Source organism: Tyto alba, unplaced genomic scaffold (genome assembly GCF_018691265.1).
Source record: "Tyto alba isolate M040663 unplaced genomic scaffold, T.alba_DEE_v4.0 Super-Scaffold_18, whole genome shotgun sequence".
NCBI classification, from domain to species: domain Eukaryota; kingdom Metazoa; phylum Chordata; class Aves; order Strigiformes; family Tytonidae; genus Tyto; species Tyto alba.
In genome coordinates, this window is record NW_024881280.1 from 22,325,634 (window position 1) to 22,350,531 (window position 24,898).

The following is a 24,898-nucleotide window of genomic DNA, read 5'->3' on the forward strand; positions in this document are numbered from 1 at the left end:
TGTTTTTGTTTTTGTTTTTGTTTTTGTTTTTGGTTTTTGTTTTTGTTTTTGTTTTTTGTTTTGTTTTTTTTCACAGTTTCTTTTAATTTATATGTTTTTTTCTTCCCCCCCCCCCCCCCCCCCGTGATTTATTTATTTATTTATTTATTTCCTGAAGTTTGATGATTTTTGGCACATGCTATCATCCTTATATTTGCTGGACACTGAAATGGTCATATAGTTTCTTGATCCACTTATACTTCATACTCCATGTGTGCAAAGAACTACTGTTAAAATTTAACTTTCAGCAGACAGCTGTCAAATATATTTGATACTTCTGTTCTCTGAAGGACAGACTAGTAAAACTCTAAGACACAGGGTCAGGATTCCTCTCAGAGAACTGGTTTCAGACTTTTTGCTCATGTTAATACTGCAAAGCTGATCAGTTTATGGAGTCTGAGATGGAGTCTATCTGGTTGCAGGCAGTCCCTAGCATTGTAAATAAATTCCTGATGACAGAAACTTTATTGATGATGATAAACGAGTCACATGCAGTTGAGCCAGGCTTTCATCTCCAAGCTGACTCTTTGACAACTAGGCAAATTAGTCTGACAGGAAAAATGCATCTGTAATTGCGCCTAGGAAGCAGAGGTATTGCACGGTACATAAATTGCCATCAATGCCATTCATACACCGGGTTTTCAGGGCAAAACTTTCCAGAGCCCGTGACTGGCAGCAGAACAAGGGCTGAAAAGGTCCAACCCCCCTCGCCCACAGCGTGCCCGCCAGCAGCCCGCGGATCAGCTTGGACGTTTCCAGCGTCGTCTTCGGCTGATGCTGAAACTTGCAGACCTTCAGCTCGCTCAGGGAAGTAAATCCTCAGCAACGCCCCGCGCGTAGGAGACTTCGCGTCCCCGTCTCCCGCGGGGCGGGGGCCCACGCGTGCCGCCGCCGCCCGCGCCACGCTGCAGGGCAGCCCTCCCGGCCGGCAGGGGGCGCTCGCTCGGGGCCGCAGCCGGCGCTGCCCGCTCTCTCCCGCAGCAGGAGCTTCGTTGCTTGGTTACGGAGCGCGTCCTGCCCCGCCCGCCGGCTGAAGGGGGAGCGGCGGCGCCGGCTCCTCCTGCGGCCCCGGCCCCGGCCGCGGCCCCGGCCCCGGCCCCGGCTCCGGCTCCTCCTGCGGCCCCGGCCCCGGCCCCGGCCCCTCGTGCGGCCCCGGCCCCGGCCCCTCGTGCGGCCCCGGCCCCGGCCCCGGCCCCGGCCCCGGCCGGCTGCCGTCTCTGAGGCGGCGCTGCGCCGTGCGGGAGCAGGCTAGCAGCCCTGCTGCGCGGCGGGGAGCCTGCCCCGAGCCGTGCCTCTCCTGCCGGCGGCCCGGCCCGGCCGGGGGCTGTCAGGTACTTGTCCGAGGGGAGGGAGTCGGGCCCTTCGCTTGCTCGAGAGGGAGAAGCGGGGCTTGGAGGGGTCACTGGATTTTGTAGGTGGAAAGCTTTTTGTGGTTACTTTGAGAAAGCGTTGAGCTTTATCCTTTCTCAGTTGTGGTGTTGTATTTTTATTTTTTTTTTTTTTCCCTTGGGAGTTTCTATCCAACTCACAATTTATGCTCCCAAAGATAGAAATGGTTCAGTTGTTTCCTCAGGTTAAATGCTAACAGCTGTTGCTGGTGCTTAATTATATACGTTCAGAACAGTCTTGTTAAAATTAGTGGGACCCTTAACAAAATAAGGTGGACTTTGCAAGATTGGGTTGGTGTTGGTATACAAAATGCAAAACCTCATTTCTGTTTGACTCTTCAGGCTGCATACAGTAGGTGAAAGTTGCTAGAAAACGTGAGCACTTTGGACTGAGTTATGTGGAAGAGCTGAATATAATGAGGGAACATGAGACTATATGAAGGGAATCTCAGTGGGATAGTCTGAAGATCAAACAAGCAACAGTTAATGCTCCTAGAAACATGAACATTTAGCCCTTATTGGAAGATTTAACACCAGATCAATCGCATCAGTTAAGAACATTATCCTCTCCGGAGGTCAAAGAGTCTACATAAGCCTGTCATGAATATAAATAAAAATATTCCTAATTGATTCATTGCTTGTTCTGAAGTTCACAGAAAGTAAGGATATCTTCTGAAGTAAGAGACATGAAAAAACAAACTCTTGATCACAGGGTGAGGAGCCAAAGAAATAAAACTGTGGAAGAAGACAGTGCTGACAAAAATCAGAGAAGTTGCTCTGAAAAAGTTAACAGAGAAAATGCCACTTGTAGTCATGAAAGTACAGTTGTAAAACTGCCAGTAATAGCATCATTTGCAGGTACCACTAAAAAAATTGTAATGGTCAAGCACCCAGCACCGCCTCAGAAGCCAAATTACTGCATGTCTAATTTTCATGCTAATAGTTTCCCAATCTCATTAGAAAAGACAAAAGCTGTTAGTAAAGTAAAAGGTAGGGTGCGTGTGCTGCAGATGGATCCCCAGAATTTAAAAAGAGATAAAATTGAACAAATAGATACTGTGAATAAAAACGGTGATGAATTTAGCTCTACAGGTTCTGATACAAGTAAAAGCATTTCAAGAAAGGGAAAAATAACAAGGGAAAGCTGTAAGAAGAGAAGCAGAGTGATTTCAAAAGCAAAGCAACAAGATTTAGATGTTGAATCGGGAAGAGTGCTGAGAAAAGGAAGCAAGCAGCCAAGTGTGAGGTCTGCTCGAGAACAGTTGGAAGAGACGAGAGATGTGACTAGACCAGACACTTCAAAAATATACGAGAAGAACTTCCAGCAGAGCAAATCTGAAGAGCCTACTTCCACACTAGCGATGCCTGTGAAAGTGGTTGTAAGGTCTATTGATGAAATAATTGCTTCCCTGCAGTCTACTTCTCCATCTCCCTCAGACCAGACGATCAAAGAACTCCTGGAGAGTGTTCTTGGCCAGAACTACAACATAAAAATGGAAGTAGGTGAACCAGAACAAAAGCAATATTTTTTCTCTTGGGTAAATATTACTTTTATAAGAGTTGTATATTTTTTTCCCAGCTCCTACAATGTGTTACAACGCAGAAGCCAGACAAAACAAATGGATAAAGACACTAATGTATCATAGAATATTCTTCACTGTTTCTTCTGCAAGTGTTTTTGATGTCCCTTAAAACTGAAAATGAGCCAATATCATAATCTATTAAAATATAAGCTCTTCTGGGGTGTAATTTTTATTATACTGCTTAGAGTTTAATACATCTTTTTCTTTCCATTTTTTAAAATGCTATATTCCAGTCTGACAGATGAAAAAGTGTGTTAAATGCATGTGGGATATTATCAGAAGTATTGCTTCTTTTAGTTATTGTTTAGCTTGTGAAGTCTCAATCAGACAAATTCTTTATTGTCACAGTTAGGTAGATTGTGTAAGCAGCTGTAAGGGAGTCCCTACAGTAATTTACAGCAGGAGATATCGGTAATACTAGGCATCAGGTAGATGCTACAGAAAACTTTCCTAGATTTTCACCAGAGGGTTGTTGATTAATTTAACTAGACTAGTAACTTACTATCAGATGTCTCTTTGTCCTCTCATAGCAAGACTGATAGTTTTGTTCTAGTTCCAAGAGGGCTGAAGCTTTTGTCACAAAAATCACCGTCACACTTGGTATTCATGCTAGCACTTGTTAGGGATGCTGTGGAATGAACAGGCCCATGGAGGGTGAATTACTCCTTTTCAGTAGCAACTGCCTCTGCAAGGAATTATGAAAGACTGGTGAAAAGCATATGAACCTGTGTTTTAGGAGATTATAAAGAACATTATTTCACACAACTATCAAAATGCTACCTTTTGTGATCATAGATTATCTCTCATAGAATGTAAGTGTAGTGCCTTATGTTCCCTTAAAGTGAGATTTGCTAAAAACTTTTGGTTAAATACAAAAATTAGGAGAAAAAAGAATCTCTAACTGAGTTAATTTAAATGTGTAAGTCCATGAGCAGCAGTAGTCTGAAGCTGCGTTTCCAGTCAATTTATGTCCTCTGATTTGAGTTTCTTCTGAGAACTGTTTGTGTGGCTGAGGCATTCACAGTGTCTCCCACTCCCTCTGTGTTTTCTGGTGTATTTCCATCAGGATTGAAATCAGAGAAGACTTTTCTCAGTGTGGCAGCATTGAGATGATCCCTCTTCTTTGCTTGGCTTGTATTTTAGGAATGTAATAATTTGGGACTGTTCTCTTCGTGTGTTTGAAATTTGCCAGTTGGTTATGAAAGCACTTCAGGCAGATGGGAAGATCCTGGACTCAGAAAACTGTTTCTTGTTCAACTTATCAGAAATAATTATTAATGGTTGGTAACATGTGTTGAGTTGCATGATTTTTGTTACTCTCTTATAAACATGTCTTATGTTCTATGTAAGATTTTCAAAGTTTGGCCTCTAGCAAGTCCTGATATTCTAAAATTGAAGAGAACAGATTTTCTGTTGTTTGTAGTGAAGGCTGCTGGGCTCTGAGCTTTGAAAACCTGACCTCTGGAGTACTGTGGTTTTAATTCTTTATTTCTAAAACTTACATCCATCAGGTTCAAAGTAAAATGAAGATTTGAACTTGGTGATGACTTTCTGGTCCAGTTGTTTGTTGTTTAATGTTTTTTTAGGTATGAACCTCTGGACATTAATGAGGATGAATGAGACCCTTATTGATTACTTTTTAATCAAAGGCATTTGCAGCAAGTGTCTTTTGAACTTAAGTGACCTTATAAATAGGATGAAGACTCTAGCAATTCTTTATTATTATTATACATGGTTTATTTACTTTACACTGAGATTCAAGGCTTGCCTTCTCTAATGAAGTAAGAAATGTATTCTTTTAAATAATACTTTATTTTAAATTTATACTTTAATAATACTTTATTTTAAATTATTTTAAATAATAATGAAGTAAGAAATGTATTATTTTAAATGAAATAGAAATACCTAGGAAAAAAACAGAACTACTAAAACGAAAACAAGCTCTCAGAATTAAATGTATTTTTAATTTCTTTCAAAAAAATATTCTATTCTCTTTATCTTATTCTTGATCTTGCATTAATAACTATTTAGCATTGACATATTATGATATTGCTGTGGGGGCTGAGTGGCGTTTTTACCTCTGCATCAAATAGGGCATTATCTGGGGAATGAAATGCTAACTCAGTGGGACATTAGTTCTTAGCCCTGTTTCATTTGATGGAAATCACTTATGAATAATGATTCCTACCACATTTTCTGTTAAAAAAGTAGAATTTTTATTATAAGAATAATATAATTTCCAATGTCTGGTGTAATTTTGTTGCCTTGAGGCTTGTTGCTATCCCTGATGTATATGAAGTTATGTGTTGGATTTACTATCCATAAGAGGGTGTTTATATTCATTTCAGAAATGCATTTTCTTGGTATTCAGCTTGATGTTCAGCTTTCTTGGTGATGAACCTGCAGCTCATCTTTAGTTAGTTACTGTTTTCAGCAGATCCGTTCTTTGGTACCTCAGATGAGCTTGTGAGGGTGGTAACTAAATGAACAACATTTTTATTCTCAAAAAATAACATAAAGTTTGAATGCTTCTATTAAACAAGCACTATACAGTGCACCACACTAGCAGCAAGTCAATATAAAATATACTTGAGATTTAAAAAATCATCTCTAGCTCTTGTCAGCTAGTCTCAATAGTGAGGCTTTGAGATTTTCTCTGTAGTGTATTAATACTCTCTCAAAAGTGGTATGATGGAGACTAATTATTGTTAGTATTCAAGAAAATATAGATGTGTTTGCTTTATATCTGTAAGCAAATACAAACAAGTATTTGCTCATAACTTTACAGTATCTCATTTATTATTTGCTCTATATGTTACTTATATTTCACCTGAGAAAAATGATGCAACAGATCATATACTGTTTTCCGGCAAAACAGTTTTTTTAAGAAGCTTATTGAAAACATTTAATGCTTTTTTCCTATAGGTGCTATAAGGCATATTCTAAGTGTCATGGAAATGAGCAAGAGGCTTCAATTTATTTAGTTTAGTTCTCTTTAAGTGGCAAAAATCCTAACTCTTTCCATTTTCTTTTTAAAATTTTCTGCTTACAGATGGCTTTTGGAATGTTCTTCTCATGGTCTTAGCATCGTCAAAATGTAGCTAAATCAAGACCATGATGCTTTTTATGATGAGTTTGCTATTACACTATTAATTCAGGAAGCACACATTATAGACTATGCTCAATAAGGTAAATCATGGCAAAGGCTATGACACTTCCTGGCACTTGCTGAGGGGAGCCACTCAGTCTTCAGGGTTGGACATTACCACTCCTGGATACATGAAAATTTTTTTCTGGAACAGTTAACTCATATTACTTTAGATTAAAAAAAAAAAAAGTTTTGTTTTCATAATGTGGCAAGAAACTGCCTAGGGAGAAGGGAGAGATGTTGGGTCGGTGGTTTATGTGAATGGACTTCTGAAATCTGTTTATTTCTTCAAAGTTACCAGTGCAGGTGACTAATTAAAACCAATCCAGTTGTGCAGTTTGTTACATTTTATCAACAATCACTTACCAGTTCATTATGATCTTTAGACCCACATAATTTATGCTTGCCTTAATGCTACAGGCTTTATGGGGAAAGGACTATCTTTTTACCCTGAAGTCTAACAAAATGGGAGACTAATCCTCATTAGGTCAGTAAGCTGCTGTTATGAGAACAAATTGGTTTTAATCAGATAGATTGTAATCTCCCAGAGTTTCAAGCTTTGTCAAAAGTGTACAGGGTGATTAGCTATGCTTGTGTATAAATAATTTGTATAAATTCACCATGTTAAAAGAATGTTTTAAAGTGCACTGGTGATAGACACTTTTCTTGTCAAAACAGAGAGGAAAATAATTTATTTTAATACCATGTAAGCATTAAATGAGGAATCAAAGGAATACTAGATGAAAACATTTAAGTACGATAAATTTAGAGGTAATTGTTTTTAAAAAAAAACCCAAACCAAACAACAATAACATCATCTTAGTTTTCTGTATGTCAGGACTCGCAATGAGTCTTTTCAGCTACAAAGGATACCACAGACATACCAAAATGACTGAAAATGTTAAAATGGTTTCTAATGAGTTATCAAGGTGCTTGGGTACCTAAATAGTTTTCTACGCCTGCAGGAGGAAGGCTATAGCTACTAAAGCTGATTTTTTAAAGGTGCAGTAGAAGTTTCCATCACAAGGTTAAAATATGAGGGCAGAAAGCAGCTTTCTCAAGAATGGGCAGAACACTCAAGAACAGATTCCCACAGGAATTAAGAGTTGCCACACTTCTCAACACTTTTATTTCTCAAAGTTAGATCACACCTCTTTGGCATTGTTTTGTTAATGCAAACACACAGCCCATAGTACATATATAGACAGTACACATCATTTTATTAAAATAACACAATAGCATTGTGCCTGTGATTCTCCCATGGGGAGTGGACAAAAGAGAAAACACCGCACCCAACAAAGGAAAGCAATCACATAACATGTACAGGTGTCTAAAATGAAATTAAAATAATATTTGCTCATATAATTCTGTTGGTTTTGACAAAACAGGAAAATGAATATGTAAAATTGTGATTTACATATTATGCAATAGTTTAGAAACATAAGTTGATCCAGTCAGGTTGAATGAAAGGCTTTGTGAAAATTTCGCTTTGATTCCATGAACTGGATAACAAATTGCATGGGGAACGAATTATAATCGGCTAAGATGGACTGTAATAATTACTAGTCCATGGCAATCACCATGTTTGAAAATATGCACATGTTGCAAAGAAGAGGAAGATTGTTTGGTATAGCTTGAGAAGATAAAGCTGAATCTGCTCCTTTCAGTCTGAGTTGTTGCTACATTCCTCTATTTTAGTTCCTTGCTCTCATGGTGATGAAAAAAATATGTACTATGAATTGTTTTTTTCTTAAGCTCTCTTTTCTGTCAAAAGTAGATAAATTACTAAGGCTTTGGCTAAGAGCAGAACTGCAATGTGTACAATATTCTGTAAGGCCATAGCTTATTATTGCTTTATAGTTTACATTTTTGGGGTAGTATATGTATCTGTTACTTTGTGTTGGCCTGGAGACTCCTCCTTTTTTCCTTTTAATTTTCTAATATGCAAGGGAAAATTGTTACAGCTTAGAACATCCTTATTAACGTTATTAAATGCAAAAATTCCTAGGCATTAAAAAAATTAATATTTTTAGATTGCTCAGTGGGCAATATACTCAATGGAATAAAAATTCTACTGTGTGGAAGGTTCTTACATCAAAAGAGGAAATAGACATTTGCAGAGCCAGCAAAGGATACTTTTCATGACGTGGCAGACTGTTTCTAACACATTTTCACCTGATAGCTTTAATGCATTCTTGCATCAACTTGTGGCTCTGAAATATTTCCCCACAAATATTTAACATTCTGTAGCAGTTTTAAAGAACTATATTCTAAAATGAAATGTGGTTTAGATGTGATACTTCTGTTTGTTGCTGTTATCTTTAAAACGTGGTTCCTCAAGCCAGTGTATGGCACAAAGGGTAAAGTACGTGTGTGCTGAGTTACGTACATGCATGCTAACCAGGTGCTTAGAAGGCATACTGCCCTTAAAAATACCATCTGTTTTGAGAGTTGGTACTGCATTTTATTTCTGCTTTCTTTGTATGGATACGCTGTAACCAAAAGGGGATTTGTTGAACGGTTCCTTTGACGAGGAAGTCTAGTACGTCTGGGAACTAAGAACAACTTCAAATTTTGTAGTAGCTTTTCTGCTAGTGGAGCAATTATAAATTTCTCATGTGGAGAAAATGATTAAATTAAAATTGTGCTCAGCTTTTAAACTTCTCTACTATAAACAGTTCCATTAAGAAGTTATTTAAAGAGTTAAGCATGTGTGTAAATGTTTGTAAAAGATGAGCCTAAGACTATTTGTCTCTGAATGTACTTATTGCTTTCAAACTAATTTGTGTAATGAAGACCCAAACTTTAATTTATGCATATATATGCTTTTGAGGTTGTTTTGTTCTGTAAGGTAATATGAATAACATATATTTTTTTTTTTAGCATGCTTGTTTGACACTAGTTTTCTTCTCTTGCTTATACAACAGGCACCAATTGAACATGAGGAAATAAAAACTGAATCTCAAGTCCTGCCAAGTTTTCACCAAGCAAGCCTGGTAACATTCTGCATTATCTCGGAATGTTAAAATATAATAAGTTAATAGTGCTTCTATTTGCTTGCAGAGTTGTTAAGATAGGTAGTTCATATTTTAAACTGATAAAACAGGGAAGGAAATGAAATAGTCCTTGAAAACATTTTGGTACTTCATAAATCACAAGTATACCTTTATTTTTCTCTCTTTCCCTTTTGTGTCTCCTGCTCTTTTCTTACAGATTTTGATTCTCCAACTGCTGGATATAAAGAATTTTGCTTTTATTAAGTAGCATGCCAATTAGGGCAATGGAATCGTAAGACATTCATCTATATTCATATATATTAGTGCCCATCATTCTATACCTTTCATTCAAACTGTTTTTAAAATTTAAATATTTAAATTTAGATATGTTTGGGGGATTGCTTAATGTTTAGAGGCATTAATGATTTATTTGCTTTACAGCAATTGATATCTCTTGATAAATATTTCTGATTTATGTTTCTTCTTACATTTTGCAATGTCTTCTAACAATTGCGATTTGTAGAAGAAATAGATCAGACCCTTGATAAGAAATCTCTATAAATATAATTATTTAGTGTTAATCATTGTAGGTTCTTTGCCTATTACTGTATTTATTTTTGGAAATCTAGTTAGCTGTTGAGGAAATATTTGGCTTAAGATAAAATTCATACAGTGTTCTAGGTGCTTCATAAAATGCATGGCTGATGAAAGAGTAATTGCATATAATAAATATTGTACCACATTGCCTATCAGGGAGCACAAAAGTATTTTTTAAAAAATATTGTACATTCACCTCTTACGTTGATTTTTTTTTCTTTTTTTCCCCCCGAAGACACCAGTAGTTCAGCAAGGATCTCAAGCAGCAGAAAATGAATCTCAACCTAAAGATGAGCTGTTAACATACAATAAGCAGGTGAAGCAGGTAAACAGGTTTAGTACTATTGTAAGATAGTATTAGTTTTCCCATGCTTAAGGTTTTGATGCTTTAGAGCATGCAGAGGTCTGCAAGCTGTTTCCTTACCACCTGCCCTATAAAATATTTTCTATAAAACAGGTCTTCATACTGGTCTTGCAGCTTAAGGTTAGAGGAAAAAACAAATTAAGGTTCATTCGGTCAGATGTTGGGTTAGGCCTTTCTTTATGAGATTGGAAAGAAGATTACAAATGAAACAACATATAAATAGAATCCTAATCTACATTTAATAAGTGGATGCCTTCCTGGAAAATGGCATAATGCTCAATATCCTTTTGGTTTTGCGATATTTCACATGTGACAGAAATTGTCATTAGTTTATCAACTCTATAGAGCTTAGATTTTTAGTAGAGAACACATATCAGATTTATAGAGACTACCACAGAGAACAAATTTGTTGCTAAGACCAAATAATGTCTTTTCCCATATGTTTCCAGTTTGTAGTGTTCTGGTATTTCAAGGATATAACCAGATACTAAAATAAAACTCTAACCTGGTTCCTTCTGCAGTTTTGATGTAAATGATTACTTTGACTTAAAGTTATTATATATGCTTATTATAAACCAGAATAACACTATTTATCATGTTTACAATAGTATAATAAGAAGGACAACCAAGAATGGGATATGTTTCCACTAGGCAGTTTCATGTGCAGAGATACCAGATAGCCTTGCCCTAAATGTAAATAAATGAGATGAGTACAAGGTTGGATAAGCTACATGGGAAGGCAGATACGGATGTTGAAAAGGAGATAAAGGGACCAAAATGGAAAGAGGATGGGACACACACATATGGGATGCATGTTGATGGCCCAATATTTGTGAGTATGTTGTTTCAAGGTCTGGTCATCTTAAGGTGGAGGTCTAGTCAAAATGAGAAACCTTCTGAATGTCTAAGGGCCTTGCTTCAGCTGCTTCTTCAGCTCCTCCCACTGGCTGTAGCTTGGCCCTGACCGTGTCTCTTCAAGCTGCATGCGGAAAGGGATGGCAACTGGTAGGCAGGTGTCCAGAATTCCAGAGCATTTGCAGCTAACTTTCCTTATCAAGTTTAGTATAGCCAAGAACTGAGAATGCACACAGCTTACCCTGAAGAGGTAAGGGACAGGGAAACTCTGGGAGTGAGTCACAGAGAGATGACAGAATCTCCCCATCAGTCCTGTTGCTGCATTCTGTAATGGCGCTACAGTGGGCATGAAGTAGAGAACTAAGTGACCTGGTGATGCTGGCCTGAGCAGTTCCAGTAGGCCCGCATTCTTCTACAGCTAAAGATGCATATTTCCTAGCAACTTTGGTGGTAGAAAATTATATCTGTTAGATGGGTTACAGTTCTGATGAAGAAAATGCATGAAAGTGAAATGATACTACTTTCTAAAAATTCTGCTAAATCAGAAAAAATATCATGTTTTGAAACTTTCCTTACAATATTTGTCTGTCTATAGGTCAGAAATGTTTCTAATCCTTCAGTAACTGAAATGTCATGTGTCATCTGTACTTGGCTATAAAGTTTTATATAATTAATATTAATAATGTTGTCTGCAGGTAGTGTTAAGAGTATACTCTGCAACATCAGTTGATCTGTTGGTTACTAAACTAAATATGCTAAATGATGTGTAAACAATACACAGCACAATGTCACTGATGGTAATTTTTATATTGTTCAACAATATAGTAGGATTGTTTATTACTTCTAAATTATATACTCTTTGTAAACAGAACAGTTTTCCAGTTATTTAAACAGTATTGTGGTACAGTGATAATGTTTTTTAGACAGTATTATTTTGGGCAGCATGCCATTTCTGTAATGCCCTGGTGTTATTGTTGCAACAACACCCATCAGTGTGTGTTCAGTGATCTTGCAGCACAAAGTAGTATGCAAGATTGACACCTGAAAAGATAACATACATTCGGTTCTATTTTACACAAGTACTATGTAATTTAAATATATTAATTAATTTGAAAGTGCATGCTTTCACTTTTACACACATGAAAAAATAATGGAGACATGTTTTTAGAAAAAGAGAAATGGTTTTAAGAACCCATATGTGTTAGCTAAATGCTCTATCCCATCCTTAGCAAAACTATTTCTATACAGAGTAGCGTCAATGTACTGTATATTAGTGTCTCTACAGAACACTATTAATTGGCAAGTTTTTGTGACATCTTGTTTTTGAAATTATTTTGCTCTGCTTAGTGGGCTGCAGGTCCCGTGCAATTTCAAGATAAATTGATTATGCAGATGAAATTGTAAATTTGGTTATACACAAAGCAATCAAATGAAAAAATGCAGATATTTGCTTGAGTTATTGTAATTTTATGTAGCTGAATCACATAAATGTTTTTATTAAAAAATTGTCTGTTACTTTGCTGGTATTTCTACAAAGGAAATGAAGTAAAATATGAGATTATATAAATTTAAAATGTCCATCTACTAGTAAGAGTGTTGGCTCATGTTGTCTGATTTTAAGCTTAAAGGAACTCTCCTCTACTTGCTATACTCTCCATAATTCATTAGCAAGAATGTGTTGAAGTCCTCCTTCATGATCTGTTTCACAAAAAAGATAAGATCACAGAACTTCGGCTTATGATTTTCAAATAGTAACTGCTGTAATTTTAGTTTTGGTGGTTTTCATTAGCCATGTTGGTTTCTAAGACATTGGCAAGTGTTGTTGAGTATCTTATGTTACTTTGGATATCACTTACATGGCATTGTTTTATTCAAATTAATTGAATATCAGGGTGTTCCAAAAGCTGGTAATGGCAATGCATCCAATCAGGTTACTTTTTTTTTCTTTAAATTGGACAAGAGATCATGACGGAAACGTTTACCTGACATTCAAAAGTAAAAATCATAGTAATTTGGCTCATTTTAATGGTACATTTTCAGGTAGACGTGTTACTTCCAAACTTTTCTGTATTCCTTGTTTTTGTTACCTTATTTTCTCTATGTAAATTTTTGATTGACTTCCAGTTTCTCTGTTAAACATCAAATATCTGACTTTGGTCCTTCATATTTTTTCATGTATGTGCTGATATAAATAGTAGTGTTGGTTTCAAAAATAAATTGGCAATATATGAAACCATTTTAATTTTGAATAAGCCACTTCAGAAAATGGTGATTTATTTAGGTATTTTCTACAGTTCGTGGTATCTTTTACCTGGTGATTAATATACTTGTTTATGAACTATAAACTTCCATGATTTTTTCATGCAGTGATTCCTTCTAAGAATTTAAATACTGCTGAATTTATCAGCAGACACAGTCATTGTGCCCAGTTATATTCTGGGAAATATAAAGCATGTGAGTGGACAAAGAAGAGTAAAATCCTATGCTTTTGTGATTCATTTAACCAGATATGTGACTGAAAAATCTTAATTAGAAAAGCATTTGGTCACAATAATTGTATTCTTTGGGTTCCTATAAACTAAGCTAGCCAGACTTATAGAAGTAATTACCATGGTGTATCAGGCAGTGTTGGGCAAAAATGTGGACTTTTCATATTGAGAGAAAATTTTTTCAAGACAAAGCACACGAAAATTTGTTTTTCCCACTGTGTTGTTCAGTTTCTGTGTGTCTTTGTTATGCTATGATTATGCGTCCTTATTTTCTTGAACCTGCTTTGTTGTATTATGTATGCAAGCTTTTAAGTGGAGTTCAGAAGAATCCTTTTTGTACTGTTTTACGAAGATGTTTAACAGTTTGGAGGAAGCAGAATTGCGGAATGGCTGAGGTTGGAAGGGACGTTTGGAAGTCATCACAATATGGAAAAAGCAGCACAAGGGTCTGGGTTCTGAAGATGAGTTGTATGAAACAGATGCAGACAGTTTGGAAGCAATGACTTCAGTAGTTCTTTTTCCTTGCTGCTTGCTCTTGCTCCTGGATTACAGTGAGCTTCCCCTGACAAGATTTGTGTGTGGGGACATTCTACAAAATTCCTTCTACAAAGGGAATCAGAGATCTAGATTAATTTCTGCCTTTCCTCCACACTTCTGTTTTTTACTATTTTTTTTCAACATGAACCAGTTATCTGATCTATTTCGCAGTGTGAAAAAGCAATTTTTGTCACAACTAAGCAGGTGGTGCTCTAATAAATAGGAATGAACAGCTGTGGGTGAAAACAGTAGGAATTCCTTACATTTGTATTCCTGCTGAAGTTCCTGTATTTAATAAACATAACCTTGAAAGAACTTTGCTTATCATCATCCTTTAAACTATATGTATCTGTCTGAATTTACTTAAAAATATAATGCAAATTTTAGATGTGTTCATGCTCTTCTAAGTTTAATAATTCTGAATAGTAATACGATTTTGATGCTCTTTTGGTTATTCTTTTTGTAATATATTGAAATACACTCATACACCATTCAGAAATGCAGTTTAGGTAGGGCACATTGGAAATTTTGTTTTATCACACTTTTTTGCTTATTCTATATCCTGAATAGCTGTCGGCGCTGCTGTGATATGTGCAGTGACAGCAGTTCTAAACTACTCTAGTTTAATTGAATTGTGTTTTCTGATGGGTCAGAGTTGCTTGTGTGCCATTGCTCCTTGTTCTATTCCAGAGTAGGTTTGAAAATACTCATATAGCTTACCAGTTTGTAACACTGTGTTTATCTTCTGTTCATGAACATTTTAGGCTCCATCCTTGGATGTGCTACAGGTGAAAGGAAAAGCAATACCAAAAAAAACAAATGAAGTTCAGAAAGAGCTACAGGAGGAACATGACTTGCAACAATCTTTGCCTCCTCAGGCTTCAAATGTCAAGTAAATTTTAAAACTTATTTCATTATTATAAGAAAAATACTGAAAATAGATTATGAATGCATAGCATGATAGATAAACTTGGAGAAGAAATAATGCCATACCCCAAATTTGGATCAAAACACATGCAATTTCTGATCTAAATTATCAAGTTTAGTTTGGTATCACTAGTTTTAATTTACTACTTATCTCCTTGAAATAGTTCTGCTTTACTGTTTTTAAAATCCAGAGGGCCTATTCAGTCCTGCTGTATGCAGATGAAACTTCTCTTGACTGCAGCAGAAACTAAAGTTGCTTATGTGGGGGTTGAATTTGTCCATACAATTCCAAGCATAATCTAATCAAAATAATTAAAAACAAACAATGGAAAATACCACAAATTTAATATAAGCAATGCCAGCTGTAAGTCATCATCTTTAAATAGAGAAGATGTATTAAAAATTCATTAACTTGAATTTGTATTACAGTCAGTGCTTGTCTGAAATTCAGGAGATTTTACATGGAGAGCTGTAATCTAAGGACAACTGCTTATTACCTTGCTCTTGTCATAGGTTGTATCTGTCATTCTGTAGTAGGAGTGCAGATTACAAAAGTAGTACAGACCGTGTCCTAATTTAACTGATCCTGTCCATCCCATGTCAAGTGAGACTCTTCAGCTTTACGGTCATCACCGCTAATAAGATCTTTTTATAGATAGCTTTGTTTAGATGTACCATAGGTTGCTTCTTCACTTCTCTATTGAGAAAAGGGGGGGAAAAAAGAAGAAGCTTTAATTATTAGCTTTTGTTGTTCTTAGGGTCCTGAAAGGTCTATTGGATCCAGAAGAGAGCCTTTTTATGGCAGACCTAAAGTTTGTAAATGGATAATACTTTCAATTAAGTAGCTGAGAATAGTCATGGGAAAAGAATGCTTAAGTTTATGAAACAGTCAAATTGGCATTTAAGTGACCCTTTGCATGCCATTGCTTATCTGCATTGCTTAAAGATCATTTGGTTAGCAAGATTATATATTAAAACAAATAGTGTCAACAGACAATGAGTGTTTTACCTTCAATAAATACTTACTGTCAGATTATCAATGGTGCAGAAACTGCACGATTTTCTAAAAAACCTGTATTTAGTGCATTAAGTGAAGGTAATGTAGGCCACACACATAGTATTGTTTTTTCATGTCCCCTTTTTTCAAAGAATGATAAATAGTCTGTTTTAGAAGTGTGTGCTGTAAAAACATTAAACTTTACCTGCAGAATGCCCCAAATCTTTCAGTTTACATTGATAAAACATGCAGTTCATTTAATGAAATTATAAACATCTATACAAAAGCAGTAATGATAATACAGTTAAAATAACATTCAAATTGTTTTTATTTATTTACATTAAATTAAAAAACTTAGAGAAAAAGTCCCTAGAGAATTTAAAAAATATTCTGCCTGCCATCATTTACAGAAATCACTCCAAATGTTGTAAATTCAAAGTTAAACTGTTAGCCATCTATTTTTTTTTTTTTTTTTAATTGTGTGGTAATTGCATTGCAGAGAAAGTGAACTGTGTTAGAACATCCTGAGGTAAACCAATACGTTTATGAATACTATATAATCTCTGTCAAATTAAAAAAAGTAGTGTGAAATACTTCTTTTTAATTTTAAATTAATGTGATCTACTTATTAAATCACTGATATCTGATTTCACATGCCAAAACAGTTACCTATTTCCATTTATGCTGTAAATATATTCAATTAGTTAAAAAAAATATTATTACCATTTGAGTTAAATGGAGTAGCTGTAAGCATACCTTAAATCCTAATCATTTTTTTTTTGTCATGAATTGTGTGATTAAGTTGCTTTTCAAACTGGATATTTAATTTTTATGTTTAACTTTCATATTTTATTTCATAACCTTGACCCTGTTCTCATTCAGGCAAAAATGCGACTGATTTCAGTAGAGACATTGGATTGTAAAATCTGGTAAAACTGTGTTGTTGAAACATAAAGTAACTAGGCTCTTTTGTGTGTATTAAAGTTGTATGTCTTGGAAAAAAAATATCTTGAGCAGTTTTAACTAAAATAAGAAAAGACTTATTGACACTTTTTCCTGTTGGTTTGTCATGTGCCTATAAATTTAGGGACTCAAACTATATTAATGTAGTGGAGATATATCTGGTATATACTTGATGTGATAATTTCTTGATTGTGAGTGAAATTTCTGTTATTACACTGATTTTTGTGGGTTTTTTTCTTTACACGTGTGATTTTTATCTTTTAGTTTTTTACTGTCAATATTTTTAAGAAAATGTAAGCAAATATAAAATATTTGTAATCTGAATATGTATTGCATGATAAATCAATCTTGTGTCTTTCCTTTTATTTTATTTTGTAGTTCTTGCTGATTTCCCCTTTATAATATCTGTTTATAACATAAGACATAGTTCTCAGTAAAACAAAAAACCAAGTTGCTGAAAGTGTAACTGCCTCAGGAGAACCTCAGAAAAGTAGTTAAACCTGAAAACTATTCAGTGTAATTTCAAAGTAGAATTTTAACCATTTCATTTGGGATTTTCTCTTAAAATGTGAAGGCACTTACAAACTTCAATTAGAAATAGCATATATTTAGGGAGGTATTTCTGAATTTTTTACATCTCAGGCATTTTCCATATACTAGTCTTCACATTGTAACTGTCTGCACGTTAGACATTTATTAACTTTGTAGAGTTCATACAGTAGCTGAAGACTGGTTTTAGAATTTGATCCATGGCCTGTGGAAGTCAACAGACTTTCATCACCTTCAGTACAACTTAGATTGAAGGGTTAAATGGTAGCATTTTTTAGTTATTAACTTTTCAAAGGTAGTCAAAGACCCAGTGCTTCCTCTAAAATCAACAGCTGAATTGAGAATCTAGGAAGAAGTTCAAGTGATAGTATATCATAAAATTAATTCAGAGTTTTAAGGGTATTTACAAGGTACTCTGTCATGGGAGAGAATTTGCAGATGAATGTATATGTAACATAGTAACATAACGTTTATTCACATACCTAATTTAAGCTGTAAATCTGTGTTACTTGCCTTAAATTTTCAGTGCAGTAAGTGAAAACTCTACTTAAGTTGGGAATGTAAAATTGTGACAACTGCACTTATTTTTTTACTTTAAAATTACTACCAACATTTTAGCTTTTACCTGTTTTTCTTTTGTAAATAATATGATGGCTACTTTTAGTAGAAATCACCAGGTACTTTATGCCAGGTATTTATGTTAGCAATTTATATCCTACGGTCTGATGTATGTCATGCTGTAGTATGTGATAAACTATGTACTTTAGAATATAGAGAATGGATATTAAGATTCTTGATTTCTTTGTTTTTGTTTCTAGAGGTCAACATTATCCAGGCATTCATCGTTTATGTACTACTTTTCCTAGTTTTATATTGCCTCCTTATTTGCAACTGGTTTCTAGAGTTTATCATACTTTAGACAGAAGAGGTCACAATATCTTATTTACAGCAGAGGACATGGACAATAAGGAGGAAGAACCTATATGTTCCAAATATATTTATTTGAAAGAGCAAGATGAAAGGGAAAGGCATGAACTTGCTTATTTTCAGAGTTACTATGATTTCATTAATTTTGTAAATTAAAGGATTATATGTTCAGAAATAACTTTCATGGTGTTTCACTATTTAGTACTCGCAAAGAAAAAGTTTTGAAAAAATTGCCTTATTTGGTTGATGTGTTTTAAAATAATTAGAGCAAGGGTACTAAGATGCTTGTATCTTGCTTAGAATGTGAAATGTATTGTTAGTTTTTAAAAATAAATTGCATTTTGTAGACTTTTTAAGTAATGTGTCACAATTTAAGTTACAAATACATGATTTTTTGTACTTAATTCTACTCACATCAGAGGTCCCATTGAAATAACAAGAAATACTGAGCAAATAGAGTAGTCTTTCTGTGAATGTAAAATTCTACAATACTAAAAAATTTAAAGTGCACACTCACTAACCCTTTATCACAGAGACAATCTTACCTCAATCCTGATTCTACAGGCACTTAGGAACAAGCATAACTAAGTAATTGAGTGTAGTTCTGTTGAGTTCAACACATGAACAAAGTGAAGCACATATAGAACTGGGACCTAGATAAACTTGTAGTGAAGAATATTCACTGCATATGTAAAAGGTAGTCATGTGATAACTGCAAAATCCTGCATCTTTAATGAATTAGGAGTTGAAGTAAAACAAAATGCATAATAGTTATTTTTTCTGAGGTAGATGCAGCATGTAAAAAGAGATCTGTCAAAAAGTTTGTTCTATAAGAACTAGTGAGGAAATGTAAATGGATTTTGGAATAAGCCTCCTCAGTTTTATCATGTTATTATGTTACCAATTTTTATATTTAATGGTAGTTAATTCCTAAATATTTGGGTGTTGTTTTTTTTTTTTTTGGGGATGTGTTTTATACTAAAATAATGTGCATATGAATGAATATGAAGCATATTCTTTTTTAATTGTTACTTTTTTGCTTTTTCATGCCTTTTTACTTTATATAGTAACACAAAAAACCCCAGAATTGAAGTCTTAATATTATAAAGTTTTTCCTGATGTTTTTTTCAGACTGGCAGTTTGTTACTCATAGTTTTTGTGTATCACCAGCTCCAGAAATATAAAATTATTGCTCATAAAGTCTGTAGTGATCTAAAGAATGGTAGAATGGCAAATAAGGATAAGGCTAGGTCAGTTTTACAGGGCAATTTGTGTAGCTTGTTAACTTGGGCTCACTTGGAAAACATGCGTTTTAGTGCAGCCAAATGCAAGGTCATAAGGATAAGAATAGGGAATTAGGGTCATCCTTTGTAGGAGGGGAGATAGTATCCTGAAAAGCACTAACTCTGAAAGGAGCTTTACGGTCTTGAAAGATAAGCAACAGAAGATGGCTGTGTAAGACTCTCTGAACTTTAAATTAAAAATGTTTACCTTAAAATACAGGATATGAGACATTAACAGTAATATAGAAAAGAAGTTTTGGGATTAGAAATATTATACAGAGCTTTCCTGTTCCAGGTGGGTGCTCTAACAACTGAGATAGTCATGTCACTGCTTGTTCTCTCTCTTTGCTGCATGACTTTTGCATTCTTTTCTGCTCAACAGCACAACTTCCTGTACCAGAATGGTCAAATAATCTAATGGTGATTGAGGTTTGAATCCTCAGATAAGCAACAAATTCTCATTTCCTGGCTTTGTGCTTCAATACTGAATTATCATAAAGGGGTAGAAATCACCACTCTGCTTTTTTTCCTGTCTTATAAAAGAAAAAAAAAAATCACCTTGCCCTTCCTTGAAAGAATGGAAGCATCCACCCTTAGAAGAGGGTTCCATGTTCTGGATTTGAAATACAGGGAAATTACTGCCTGCAGCCCCTGAAAAAAATCTAAGTTCCAGAGATGGGCAGCAAATTTCCTGTCGGCTAAATCTTTGATTCTTCTTCCATATGGAGGTTTGTAGGAATGTTGTGCCCTTAATGCACTTAACAGAGTGTTCCAAATACCATTCTGGGGGAGCAAGCAGAAGTTTCAATTCCTGTATGTGATTTCTCTTTTTATTGAATATCAGTTCTGTATTAAGACATTTAAAAAGATCATGATATTGGTCTTACAATAGAGATATAAGGTTGGTTTGAATATATTATCTGTATGGTATAGTTTCTGATGCAAGAGGATTTGCTAAATGTGAAAACGTAACAGACCCAGTAGTTGAGGTTTCAGTCTAGACAACTGAGAGTAGCTATAAGATTTCAATGTATAGCAGTGAAGGTAGCATCTTCTGAAATTATCCATTACTTACAGCTTTTAAGTCAATACTAGATTTATTTCTGAGGTATATCCTGAATTTCACCCAGCAAATTGTGAGTTTGCTGCAGGTATACTGATGAAATTTTATTATCTATATTATTTAGAAGGTCAGGTTGGGTAATCATGATACGTCTCTCTGACCTTAAAATATGAATACATAAATTGCTTTATGAAAGTTTTTAGTCATTGAATTCTTTTGATGTATTCAAGATTACCCTAACCATCAAGGATGGCATTATTTCAGGGTATAGGATTAGGCTCTGATGTTTCCCTTCGATTTTTGTGAGCTTCTGCTTCTGTCAGGAATTTGGGTACCATATGAATATCATTCATGGCTATAATTGGAGTGTTTGCTTTTGATTCAGCAGTATTTTCTGTCTGTTGGACAGATACAGACAGAGAATGTAAGAACTCAGTGAGAATAAGGACACTAATCAGCATTGCAAGCAGGGGTTTCAGCATACCAGTAACCCACTCATTAACTGTTTTGCAGGTCATGGTAGAAGAGGTATTGAGGGAATTCTGAGAGAATAAATCGATGGCTGTAGTGAGCTTTTCTCAGGTATGAGAGGCAGCATGTGGGTGGGCAAAAAGATGTTCATAAAGGAAAAAAACCCAAACTTTGGAAGTCAGCTATGGAGTCAGAAGTCACAAAAATAGAAGTTATTGCTTTATGGATCTAGACATGACAAAAAAGGAAAGGCTGTGAAGGTTTTGAGAGCAGAGGAACATCTTATATTTGAATGAGCTTGTATTTTTCTATTACTTCAGAGAATGGGATAATGTTCAAAGCAAGCAGCTATGATCTTTTCAGTAGGTCTTTGAATTAATGTGAACAGAACAAGGTGATGGTTGTTTAGGCTAAAGAAATAGATGCTGCAGCAAGAGAGATGTGAAATTAGATACCAGACTTTAGCTTTGTAGAGATATTAGAAAAATACTTGAATTTTAGAATGTTGTGAATGATACCTGTGTTCTGAGTCTGTTTGAATGATGGGATGCTAGCCATAATGATGAAGTAAGTAGTGGAGAGGCCGTGAAGGTTGAAAAGGGAAAGGCACATCAGATCCTTCTTTCAGCCTTGCTGAGCTAGCACTTGCAGCTTGACATCTCTATGAAGAAGATCGTCTAATTTTGTTGGTGCAGAACAATGACGAATCATGCTCTGATTCATTACCATGGAGAGGAAACCTGTATGTGTTTTTTTACTAGAACATTACTAGAAATAGAGTAGAGGAAGAAGAGAAGAGAGTACAGGACAGGACCCCTTGAAATACCGAGAAAGTTGAAGGAGTTAGATGGGAGTGGAACTAGGAGAGATGAATTGTAGAAGCTATGGGAGGATGGGATTTGAAGAGAGCAGTTTGATTTTCAAGAAAAAGCCAACAGGTTAAGGAAGTTGAAGGTGAGTCTGAACTTTATGAATCAGTAAAAATTTTTGGGAAGAAATTTTTACATTGAGAGCCACATTCCCCAGAGATTAAAATAATTAAAGCTTAAAAGGAAGCCCATACCGAATTTCCTTGCTAAATTTATTTAATCCTTGAAATCTAGAAAACTAAATTCTTTGGAGCACTGCCATCTAGTGGTACCATCTACCATAATACTATGTTTTTAATTTTTAAAACCGGTTGCCTTATGTGAGCCTTGAAGGTCAAAGGTATCATTTGCTTAACACCAGTTTAGGACCATTTAAGCTATTCACATTTCATTACTGAACAATTCCCTGCATTTAGCTAATTTCACCAATGCAGATGATCTATGTTGGGGTAAGCATGATTTCCATGTAGTGGATAGCAAAATTCAAATTACTTTGTCAACAGCTTAAATAGCAGTAAATCTATTTTTTTCTTTTTGTACTAGTTCTGAGTTCTTTTGTGAAAGAATCTGGTCTGACTGTAACAAAATCCAAAGAAGCCTACAGTGGTAGGATTTTGTGGTAGATCAGATCAAGAAAACAATAATTTTCTTGCTTTAAAGTCTTGTCTTCACCATGAAAAACATCCACAGGCTTAAAAATATATATAATTTTTAATTCACATCTGAAAAATTGTCTTGAGGAGCAGAGTGTATCAATTTATCAAGATGTAAACTTCCCACAGTCAGCTACAACTCTCTCCTGGGTTTCACCATATTAAGCTTATTTTGTCAGATAGCAAAAGTGCCTTGCCTTTGCTCTCCTGTTTAATTTGGGCATACTCTGCAGGCATCCGTTATATGAGAGTAAAAAAGCTAGTTTTCTAGTCATGAAGGCAAGTATTAAGCTAAATATATTTTTTTGAAAGTTATATATGGATAGTCAAACCTGTTCCTGGCAGATATCCTACAAAAATTTTAACGGGATTTGTAGCTTCATGTTATGTTTGTTAAGATTCCTTCATGCAGGAATGCCTGCGTCTTTCTGACACATTCTGGTTTTACAGTTTTTTTGCCAGCAGATGGAAACAGAATATTATTAGATCAGTATTATTATTACTTGGAGCTTTCCTCCATGTTGCTTCTCTCTTCCAAAAATGAAAAGTCTGAATGTTGTTTTGCCTTAACTCACAGTTGATTACTTAGTTATAAACCACCTTGAATTGAAAACTATTTATAACAAAAGTGCACTAAACCAGGCACAGCTCTTTTTGCATTGTTCACTTAAAACACTTTTAACCGCCAAATGCTAAGGAATAATTTTGATTATTTTATACCTTTTCGTATGTTGTATAAATTCACTTGACATTCCTTTTATGCAGACACCCACCTTGAAGAACCACCTGTGGTGGGTTGACTCTGGCTGAACACCAGGGTCCCACCAAAGCCTTTCTATCACTCCCCTCTTCAGCTGGACAGGGGAGATGAAATATAATAAAGGCTCATGGGTTGAGATAAGGACAGGGAGAGATATTTCACTAATTACTGTCATGGGCAAGAGAGACTTGACTTGTGGGGAAAAAAAAAATATTACCAATCATGTCAGATTAGGATAATGAGAACTAAACCCAAATCTTAAAAACACCTTCCCCCCACCTCTCTTTCTGGGCTTAACTTTACTCCTAATTTTCTCTACCTCCTCCCCTCCAGTGGCACAGGAGGACAGGGAATGGGGGTTGTGGTCAGTTCATCACATGTTGTCTCTGATGCTCCTTCTTCCTCAGGGGGAGGGATCCTCACACTTCACCCCTGCTCCAGCATGGGATCCCTCCCACAGCAGATAGTCCTCCACAATCTTTTCCAATGTGAGCCTTTCCCACAGGGCTACAGTTTGTCACAACCTGCTCCAGTGTGGGTCCCTTCCACGGGGTGCAGTCCTTCAGGAGCAGACTGCTCCAGCATGGGTTCCTCCATGGGATCTCAAGTCCTGCCAGCAAACCAGCTCCAGCGTGGGCTCCTCTCTTCATGTGTCCACAGGTCCTGCCAGGATCCTGCTCCAGCATGGGCTTCCCACGGGGTCACAGCCTCCTTTGGGCACCCATCTGCTCTGACATGGGGTGCTCCCCGGGCTGCAGGTGGAGATCTGCTCCACCATGGACCTCCCTGGGCTGCAGGGCACAGCCTGCCTCACCAGGGGCTTCACCAGGGGCTGCAGGGGAATCTCTGCTCCGGCGCCTGGAGCACCTCCTCCCGCTCCTGCTTCACTGACCTTGGTGTCCACAGGGTTGTTTCCCTCACATTTTCTCACTCCTCTCTTCGGCTGCAGTTGTGCAGGCTTTTTTTCTGCCTTAAACATGTTACCCCAGAGGCGCTACCACAGTCGGTGATGGGCTCAGCTTTGTCCAGCAGTGGGTCCCTCTTGGAGCCGGCTGGCACTGGCTCTGTCAGACATGGGGGAAGCTTCCAGCAGCTTCTCACAGAAGCCCCCCCTGTAGCCCTCCTGCTACTGAAACCTTGCCATGCAAACCCAATACATCACCAAATACTTAGATGTAAAGAAAAACTAGGAAGGCCAAACACTTGTCAAAACTTAGATTTTCAGTTCTTGTTTTTCTTCTCTTTAAGAAATAGTCTTTTGTCAAAGCTTCCGCTTGAACAAAAGAACATTTCAGAAAGTTCAAGAACTACTTCCAGATCTATAATATTTTTCTCTGTGTAAGAACTACAACTTCTAGGCTCGTGCTGCATTTTAAGGATTTCCTTTTAATGTCCAGATATACTTTAGAAGGAGTTTTGTTTGCTAAATCAAATGCCTGG

General features: G+C 36.1%; 1 protein-coding gene across 1 annotated transcript in view; it reads left to right on the forward strand.

The window, feature by feature from the left end:
- Positions 1–1,222: 1,222 nt before the first annotated feature.
- TTC6 (tetratricopeptide repeat domain 6) overlaps positions 1,223–24,898 on the forward strand; it is a 61,342-nt gene continuing 37,666 nt past the window's right edge. The window contains exons 1-6 of the mRNA XM_042790972.1: positions 1,223–1,370; positions 1,770–2,926; positions 9,086–9,154; positions 9,987–10,076; positions 14,761–14,888; positions 18,251–18,506. Of these exons, the coding sequence (XP_042646906.1) occupies positions 2,114–2,926; positions 9,086–9,154; positions 9,987–10,076; positions 14,761–14,888; positions 18,251–18,506 (1,356 nt within the window). The 5' untranslated portion in view covers positions 1,223–1,370; positions 1,770–2,113. The remainder of the gene's footprint in view (positions 1,371–1,769; positions 2,927–9,085; positions 9,155–9,986; positions 10,077–14,760; positions 14,889–18,250; positions 18,507–24,898) is intronic.